The sequence below is a fragment of the Alexandromys fortis genome, unplaced genomic scaffold (genome assembly GCF_014885135.2).
Source record: "Alexandromys fortis isolate MF-2015 unplaced genomic scaffold, M_Fortis_MF-2015_v1.1 scaffold_40, whole genome shotgun sequence".
Lineage (NCBI taxonomy): Eukaryota > Metazoa > Chordata > Mammalia > Rodentia > Cricetidae > Alexandromys > Alexandromys fortis.
The window spans coordinates 1,753,128-1,763,528 of NW_026067966.1; the positions used below are offsets into that span (position 1 = coordinate 1,753,128).

The following is a 10,401-nucleotide window of genomic DNA, read 5'->3' on the forward strand; positions in this document are numbered from 1 at the left end:
CTGTGAGGGCTCCTCCACACATATGCATACAGACACACAAGAACACACAAATCAACAGTTGACATACACACCACAAATAAATCTTTAAATATATACAGGGCTAGAGATGGCTCAGTGGTTAACAGCAATGACTTGTATTCCAGAGAACCCAGGTTCAATTCCCAACATCCTCATGGTGGTTCACAACCATCTCTAACTATTTCTAGAATATCTGATGTCCTCTCCTGGACTCAGTGGGCACCAAATATGCAAAGAGGGCAGAGATAATGCAAGCAAATAACTCACCCATAATTAAAATTAGTGAGGTGTGCAGCATCTCAACCAGCTAGATAAGGAATTTCAATGTCAAATTTATAAGGCCCCGACCCAACTTTCCAATCTTCAACTTAATGAAATGGCAAAATAATTTTAGAAAAACAAAAAAGCATAAACACTGCAATGTATGAATCATACTAAACAAAGTTTTTAATATTTAAGAACAGCAATATTTCTTAAACATAATCAACATTTTAAACTATGCCTGCTTATTATTAGCTTATGTTAAAGAATATACAGATGTTTTTAGTGTGAAAGGAATGGCAGACGGTATACATGAAGCAGTAATTACTGAAGACTATTAAGTTTCAACTTGGGTCTGAGTTGTGTTTATTATCTCATGCCACTTCCCGTCACTCAACCTTGTGGCTGCCCTACCAGGGTACTCTGTGACTTGGTAGATGTATGTACCTTTTGGGTTTAGCATTTATCACTGTCCAGTTTCCTAAATATGCAAACTCAGGCCCACATCTCACGCAGTACACATTCTTTCTGTGGGATCTATGTACTGCTAGTTTCTAATTACATTTATATATCTACAAAATTCTCATGTCTCTGAAGTTTCTCTAATCAAACAACCTCTCTTCCTTCCTAACTGGCCTACATCCTTACTATATTTTTTTTTTCACTGTATGGATACTACTCTCTGCATTTTTAACATACTGTATTATTTGTGTCCGAGGTAGAAGGCCATTTAGAAGACAATTCTGCTTAAATGTATTTATGATTAGTATAATACCAGCATCTAGTAAATAGTATTAAATAAATATTCAAGAGTTCAAGAAGACAGGTATGGTAGTGTCTACCCATAATCCCAATACATGGGAGACCCAAGGACTCAGTTATAATTAAGCCTGGGCTATATTGTATAACTCACAAAACTCTCAAAAAGAGAACTCTGTGGCAGAATATGCCACCTGGAATGTAGGGAAACAAAAACACAATTGCTTTTAAGTTTTCTATCTAATAAAAGTCAGAAATGAGTTGTGCTGTTTGGTTGTTTTGCCTGCATGTATGTCTGTGTGAGAATGCCAGATCTTGGAGATAAAGACAGTTGTAAGCTACCATGTGGGTGCTGGGAATTGAACTTGGGTGCTCCAGAAGCACAGTCAATGCTCTCGACCTCCAAGTTGTCTCTCTAGCCCGCTGATTTTTGTTGGTTTGGCGGGGAGGGCACAACAGAAGGAATATTCAGGTATAAAAATTACACATAATGCAAAAAATGTTTTTTGTTTTCATTTTTTGGTTAAGACAGGGTTTCTCTGTGTTGCCTTGGCTATCCTGGTACTTTACTTTGTAGACCAGGTTGGCCTCGAACTCACTCAGAAATCTGCCTGCTTCTGTCTCCCCAGTGCTAGAATTAGGCCCAGCTTATAAAGCAATATTTTAACTAGAAAATAAGGCTTAGAAAACAAAGATGCTTGGTATATGAGCCTGATGGGGTCCATCCTTAAACCTATACAAAGTTAGAGAGGACCAAGTTTAAAGTAGCCTTCAGACCTCCACAACTTGTCCTAGCATGTGCACCCACACAAATCAAGCATATATTCAAACATGCCCACACTAATACCAGCTGTAAGACTTTATTTTATTTTTAAAACTTCAAATACTTAAGGATATATATTAGTCAGTTAATAAGCTGACTATAAAGTTATAAAAAAATTAACCAAATGTTAAGTCAAAAAGGATTTTAACTCGACTTTTAACTATACGACAGGACTTCCCATTATAAATCAAGACTATAGTCACTGTTATGTCTGGTGAGAAGTAATGCTGCTGAGAAATTGTTCCTTTCAGGTTCATGTTAACACTGTCTTATGGGGTAAATTTTATAAAGCTTCAGATAAAAAAATAAACTGAAAATATGTAACCAGATGACATAACTATCTATGATTCTTTCCTACAGTTAGAAAAAATATTTTTTTCAATAAAAATCTGGATTATTTTTGTGATTCCAATTGAGCAGTCAAAAACAAAAGTACAGAAGGAAATCGAAAAGATTTTAAATTATTATATCAACAAGTAATCAATAAGAGTAACATTTAACTAATTATTCAGAGATTTCAATTGAGGGAGGAAACGTTTTAAAGTATTCACTTACTAGCTCCGCTTCCAATTGTTCTATGGAAAAGCTGTGACATCCGAGGACCAAGAGGACCAAACAGGTGAGGAGGAAGACCCCTGGCCTCTAACAGGGCTAAAGAAAAAAAAAAGGCAGGGGAGTAGTTGAGTTGATTTAAAAAATTGTTCTTATCTAAAAATGTCAAGGAAGTGATTCATCTCACATATCCCAATGTTACTTTCCAATCTGAATTTTAAGAGAAACTAAGTTAAATTTCTAAAACCTCAGACATAAACAAATTTAGTTTCTACAAATTAAAGAACCCCATGACATCTTCAAATATATTCAAGTTTTAGGGAGAAGTTAAAACATATCCTGACCAAAACTATGTAAGAAACCATGAGGCAAATTAAGCATTTTAGGTAAAGTCATATATAAAAAGAGCCCTTGCCTCGTTTTTCCATAAACATTACTTCCCAGAGAGATTTTGGTAAACCTGTCCAAACCCATGAAAATCATTTTTACCAGTTAACAAAGAAAAGCTATGTTTGTAAGTGGGACCACAGAAGAAATTATAAAAACTTGTTATCTTTCAGGAACTGTAAAGCAATGTGAAGCTGACATATATCTCTTTTAAGTCTTATATTGAAAATCCATCATCTGAGATTTAAGTACAAACTCACCTATTCAAACATGGAGTACATACAATACAACATTGTATTTTAAAGGCTCTGAGAACATTAACAAAAATAAAAAAAGAAAACTAACTAGAGTTTTAAAAACAAACATGGGACTTGGGGAAAGCCCATGCTATTAGATTTATGGTGTTAGACACCACAGAGTAACAACATATTGAGGTGCTGTGTAAATGTATTGCTAAAGCCAATTACACATGTGAATTAACTTTTTTTTAAAAACTGAGGCTTTTGCTTGGTTAAACAGTAAGAACGAAGACGCAGACAGGTCATTTCCAAACTCAAAATATCACGTTGTCATGAAGCACATTTTTTTCCTCCAGAGGAGCAGGTATACCTAGAACTGCTAGACAACATTCAGGTGAATATATATGAACTGATTGATTCAAGTCAAGAATAGGAGGATCTGCAGCCTGTGATAATCATTTCTTGCACACACAATAGCTCTCTTTACCTTGTAATCGTCCCATCTCAGAATCATCCGATTCACTCTCCCCAGAGGTGGTCATGCCAACAGCCCCTGCAACAGAACTAGAGGCTTGGGGAGAGGGAGGTAAGGATTAGGAGGAGTATTTAATCTCATATGCCTGGCTTACCTTAAAGAAAAACCAAAGTTAACAGACTATAATAAAATTAAATGTGTCTTCCTACACACTCAGCCATTCTACAATCCCTTCCATAAAATGTAGGAGCAAAAAGAGAGCTCAGCTACTTTTATAAACATAATCATAAACTTTGAAACCTTCAAGCCCCTGAAACAGCTTTCTCCTGAATTCCTCTGCTGTTCATTAATCAAGTCAGGCTCTAAATTATAGTTCAGAAGTGTAAATAATCATTTATGTTTTCTCTAATTGCAAGAGATTATATACACTCTTCCTTTGGGAATGAACTACTAAAGACATACATTACAATTTACACGTAAGTGCAAAGAATTGCAATGAAGTTATGAAAAAGCGGAAAGATGCCAAAAATTAAAGTAGAATGAAGACTTCTACTACACAATATATATGAACCAAATAAAAAACAAAACCAGTTTAAGTTAACAGCAGCAGATATTATAACTCTTAGAGAAACTAGTAGTCTGCTAAATCACTAAGTGTATGCTGAGACACACACAGTTTCAAAAATAGGATTGGTCTACGTATGACTACATCAGCCTACTTACTGGACATTGACAGAATGCAAGGCAAAAACACAGAGGTTTATGACTGACATAAACTTGGGATTTCTTCTGAGTAGGACATCACCAGCAGAGAGGACAAACACACACACACACACACAAACCACAAGACCCCATTAAAAAGTAAAAGAAGCCAATGTGCCAGTCACTAACCAATTCAACAATTTTAGAAAATGTTTCTTTACATATTGTATTAACTTCACCGGACTCTTTAATTCTTAAACATAATTTAGAAAAAAAGGGAACAAACAGTGGCCCATAGGCCAAATCTAGTTCATTAGTTATTTGTTAATATAACTGATAAACACATAGCTGTATGCATTTTTTATGAACTGTCTTGCTGCCGTTTTCCAATTACAATCCCAATGTTAACATTTTCATAATTAAAGTTAAAGCCTCTAAGATTAACACAGAAGATAAAAAGACTAAACTGCACCATATAAGGCTATTTATGAGGAAGCATTAATACGCATATATGCTGAATTGTCAACATTTGTCAACAACCAATATTCTTCATGCACAGGAAAAAATTAAGCTTCATGACTTCAACTGCTCATGCCACCTAATAATCAGGTTAGAACCCAGAGAGCCAGGCTTCACCCCTACACTCTAAACTATACTTCTAAAACACATCCCTTAGCTGGAAATTTTAATTCAGTTACAACCATTGTACCAAGCCCTATCAACAAGTAATAATATTTTAGGTACTAATTAAGACCCAGTCTGGTCAAGTGGCTTTTTTTAAGCATGGGAAAGCAAGCAAAATTAAACATAAAATGTCCAAGAATCTACAATCATTAAAAGGTATCTCTATTTCTAATAAATTTCATAATAAACACAGCAAGCTACATTTCGACAAAGATGTTAACTAAGAAATGCAATTTTTGAAACATAATTAGGAGCCCCGTTTAGTGACAAAAAAACTTGGCCTGACTAATATAAGTCAGACAGGTCTAATTCTCAATAATAGTAATCGGCCAAAAGGATTCTATTACAGTGGAACTCTAATAGTGTGACCTTCCTCCTCCCAAAACCACTCTATAAAAAGGATAGGTATTTTTCTTTTTCAAAAGGTTAAGTTGCCAATAGTGAAGAAACTGAACTTTTTGCCATCCCTTAGTGTGTAGAAGCCAAGGGAAGACATCAAGTTTGTCCATCTATGTATGGGTACCAGGCTTACTCCTGAAATAGTGTCTCTATATGCTGGCCTAGGCCAACACTGGGGTTACAATACTGTAAACACAAGTCCAGCTTTTTAAGAGGTACTAAGGAATCTCAACTCATACTTTCCTGCTTCTGCAGCAACAGCTTAAGTCACTGAGTTCCCCACAGACCTTGGTAGCTCTTTCCAACTTTGACACAATTGTCCAATGATGTGACGTTCCCTTTATATACTGTTGTACAATATTAAGCATTCAGATTAATCTAGCCTTTAAGCTAATTTAATTAAAAATAGTTTTTTTTTTAAAAAAAAAATAACACCTGTTAACTCAAAAAGCCCAAAAACTTTATTCATAACCAAAGTAATCGGAAAGAGAAGGCATTAAAAATGGTGGTGGTGGTGCAGGCCTTAATTCTAGCACTCAGGAAGCAGAGGCAGGAGGATCTTTGTAAGTTCAAGACAAGCCTGCTCTAATTCCAGGACAACTAGGGCTGTTAAAAAGAGAAACCCTGTCTCAAAAAAAATCAGAGAAGAAAAAAAAAAAAGAAACTGCGTGCAGGAGTATGGTAGCTTACACCTTTAATCCCTGCACTTAGAAGAGGAAACAAGGCAAGTTCTGTGCATTGGAAGCCAGAGTGACACCAGGCCAGCCAGAACTACATAGTGAGAACCTATCTTTTGTTGTTTATAGGACTGTTAATCTTTAATTTTTATCTAGTTTTAATTTCAAAACAAAATAAAACCAAAAGCACCACAATATAAAACACCCAACCACTCTATTTGGTGAAGGAGGGAGGTTTCCTGTCTTAAGGCATCAATGACAGAATAGAGGAAAATAAAAACTGGACATAAGCAGAGAGCCAGGTAGAGATCCTGTCTTAAAAACAACAAAAATAATGATTTCTAGGATATGACCCTGACCATTTCTTGAAGTTATGAAGTCTTGATATAAAAAGTGAATACCAGGACACTGTCTATTTTCCCTTGCCAACTACAGAACCACTGTTCAAAAGACAGACATCAAAAAGTAGTTCAAATCACCCCAAATGTGTCCTCTATGCTAATTTTGGCTTGTATTTTATACATAGAAAAGCTAAAGTAGATTTTCCCAGAAGTATTTTACCTCAAACCAGAGGAATTTCTGCTATGCATAAAGAAACTACTAAACTCAATGCTACTCTAACAGCAGTAAACATCCATGTGAACATTTCATCAAAAAAAAAAAAAAAAAAAAAGACGAGAGGGGGGGCGCCCTCTATCACAGTGATTTCAAATGTAAATGTCAAACACACTACAGTCACTTGAAGCATTTATCCTCTCTTAGATAATGTATCAAAGACCAAATCTACCCTTTCTAGCCTTGAAATGTATACACGTAAATTAAACTCTTCTAACCCCTAGGGAGAGAACACAGCTGTACTTTGTTTCTATGACCTGGATTGAAGCGTCATAAATCTTAGCTTAGAACTCTGGGAAAGCTTAACCAATGTGTGCCTCAGTTTCCCCCTCATTTATAAATGACAGAAACAGAACTCACACCTCAGCAGGTTGTTTTGAATAGTCAATGGGATTATGTGGGGGAATGTTTAAAGCCACAAATGCAGAGTGAACAGGTGTTACAATTAAAATTACTTTAACAGTAAACTCTAACAATGAATTCAGAAATCTCATTTCTGTCACTCATTTGATGACTGACCTTATACTTTAATATTCTGACTTGAAATAAGTAACGAGAGGATAGGAAGTGATGTTCAACACTGAAAAGGAGAGGCCCTGTTATTATCAACAGCCTGAATGAGCCTGCAAGTGATATAGCTTGTATTCTTCCAAATATTTACCAATAACTAGTTAGAAAAACAGAAGGGAATCTTTAAAATTTAATCCCCAATAGAAGAGATGCTACAAATTCACTGTATAATTCTTCTTAATTTAGATACAGCAATGGCTTCAAAATAAGCCTAGCTAAGCAGAGTACAATAACCATGAGTAACCAGACCTTTCCAACAATCTAATTTATTACCAACCACAGGCAAAAACAAAACTACTGTATAGTCTAATGGCAAACCACACTACATAAAAGCTTTGTCAAAAAGTCTGTATATGCTTTGCAACTAAATTTGATGTAGCATGGTTGTAGAAATACATACACATTCATAAATGAAAAATTACAGTGTTAATTCTGTTTTAAAAGAGCAATTATACACTAGATTTTAAATTTCACTTACCACAACTATGGTAATGGTAACAGATACTTAAAGCTAAAAAAAAATGCATTTTTTTCCTTGGGAGGGGGGGTGACACCCAAAGATTATAAAGAAAATAATTTTAAAGCCCATAGAAATCTAAATACTATTATTATAGTATCTTCAGAACAAAATTAATTTTTAAGGGCTTACAAAATGCTAAGAGTCATATGCTTACAAAACAATTTAAAATACATTCTTACATTTTTATTATAAAATTAAATTCACTAAAACAATTGTTAGTCAACTCATCATATATATTGATCCATATATAAAAACCTTAAATAGAAAATTTACACCTTTGTATAAAGCCCTCTGAATGTATCTAGTAAACGTATGAACTGGATGATAATTAAATTTTAACAATGAACCTACTAATCAAAACACCTAATTTATTATGTACAACAAAATTGGGTGGGGGGAATATTTGATGGTAACATCTATGGAACATTCTGTTCCCTCCTTTATCTTACTTATAAATTGAAAAAATTAATCCAGAAATAAATTTTTAAGACAAAAAAAAAAGTCTCAGAACTAAGAAGTGCCCGTCTACCTGCTGCTCCTTGAGGAGCTTCATCTGTCCGGGCAGCTGAGGAATTTACTGTCTCCTGGTTGCTTTCTGGGTCTGCCATTTTCTCTTGCCGCCGAGCCTCAGCTGCTCCTCTCTTGCCCAGGCCAGAGCCTCGCCGACTGCAACAGAAAAATGTCATCACAATCAGCATTACCAAGGCACGAGGAGCAATGTATAGACAACGCAAAGCTCAAATTCATACAGCACAAAGCCAGTTTCTTCTCCCTTTTAAATAAAAACTGTTATCAAAAAAAAATCACTGAGACTTTGTATTTCTGAAATTCTTCCAAGGTATAGCTCACACAGTACAAGCTTTTGTTACTGGAGCTATTGTCATCTTTACAGACAGAAATGATTTTAAACACTTCCAGCTAAATGGAAAAGTGGATCTTCCTGGAGGACGAAAAAAAAAAAATCTACACGTTTAAAATACAAACTCACTTCCAAACATAGACAATGGCTTACAGAATGACAGCAAAAACAGTAGGATCAAAAGATGAGAGAGATCATGCCCATACTCTTATATCAGACTACCTAAACCATTTAAATCAAATATCTTAACAACGTTTAATAATAATTAAACATAGGTTTAATACTTATGAACACCACATATGACCTTGAGAAAGTCAGTTTTAAGGACAGACTGTAAGTGCAACCTGATAGTGTCGAGTAACACAAAGAGAACTGGTTCAATGAGCATGAGAATGAAGCTCCAACTAACCTGAGTAATTGAGTTTATTTTTAGCCAACTCTAAACAGGAGTGGGCTTAACTAATCTTTGCTTCAAAAGTAAAGAAATCATTCAAACCTAACTTAGTATCAAGCTGCAAATAAGATTTAAATACATTCAACATGTAATTTTCACAATACTCTAGGTGAAACACTCTGTATATACAAGATGTTACTCAAAGATTGTTTCTCTGAAAGAAGCCCACAACACAAGCTCATTAGGTCAATAAGGCATAAAAAATAAAAAAATCTTAAAAATTCATAAAAGGTTGTAGACCAAGACTGTTTAATGCAAGTATGCTAGACGGCTTGTGCACAACGTGACCACATATACTGAAATTTTACATGCACTGATCACAAGGCCATGTGTAACAAAAGGGTGCAATGAAAGAAAAAGAAAATTATATTAACACTAAATAATCTATCTGACTTCACATGCAGCAAATTCAAACTATAACCCTTTGGTAAGACTGAAAGGTGGAAGGAGTACTGCAGAGTTGTACAGTTAAGGGAGCATATATCTCTTCTAGGTGATCAGAGGTCAATTCTGAGCTCCCAGAATCCACACAGGAAAGCTCACAATTGCCTGTAACTCCAGCTTAAGAAGATCAGTCACCTTGGACCCCTAAAAGCACCTCCACATTATCAATAAACATAAAGATTATTTTAGAAAATGATTTTTTTTTTCATTTTTTTTAGAACGTTGAAAATTTGGCACAAAATGTGAATAAAGCTCTGTAGAACTCAGAATTATTTTCTCACAAGCCCTCAAAGGGCATTTGAGGTTTCAGTCAGTTACACTAGTTCTAGATACTTTAAAAGCAATATGGAAAATATGTGTGTGGAGGACAGAAAACAGAAGTTTCTTATTCTCGGGCTATGAAGATTTCATATTCTATTTGAATACTGTGGCATAAATCTTTAATCCCAGAGCTCAGAGAAATCTTTGGGTTTGAGGCCAGCCTGGACTACACAGTGAATTCCAGTACCCCCAGGGCTACATAGAGAGAACCTGTCTCATTTAAAGAAAAAAGTCAAATTCTCTCCTCATGTCATCATTAAACTCTGAAAACTGATCAAAACTGAGTCGTAGGAAATAACCAAATGTCATTCAAAAATTTGACTGCCTACTTAAATCTGAACAGAAATACGTCAGCCTAAAAATCAGTGACCCATTACTATTTTTACTGCATTTTCTAGAAGAAACTACATTTAAAAGAGGAAGAGTTTGCCGGGTGATGGTGGTGCACGCCTTTAATCCCAGCACTCAGAGGCAGAGGCTGGTGGATCTCTGTGAATTCCAGGCCAGCCTGGACCACAAGAGCTAGTTCCAGGACAGGCTCCAAAGCTACAGAAAAATATGATCTGAAAAAAATAAAGAGAGAGAGAGAGAGAGAGAGAGAGAGAGAGAGAGAGAGAGAGAGAGAGAGAGAGAGAGAGAGAG

General features: G+C 35.4%; 1 protein-coding gene across 14 annotated transcripts in view; it reads right to left on the minus strand.

The window, feature by feature from the left end:
* Trip12 (thyroid hormone receptor interactor 12) overlaps positions 1–10,401 on the minus strand; it is a 119,713-nt gene that overhangs the window by 58,632 nt on the left and 50,680 nt on the right. For all 14 annotated transcript variants that reach the window (XM_050154293.1, XM_050154305.1, XM_050154304.1 and 11 more), the window contains 3 exons: positions 8,211–8,347; positions 3,527–3,610; positions 2,417–2,512 (listed from right to left, as the gene is read on the minus strand). In XM_050154293.1, coding sequence (XP_050010250.1) covers positions 2,417–2,512; positions 3,527–3,610; positions 8,211–8,347 — 317 coding nt within the window. The remainder of the gene's footprint in view (positions 1–2,416; positions 2,513–3,526; positions 3,611–8,210; positions 8,348–10,401) is intronic.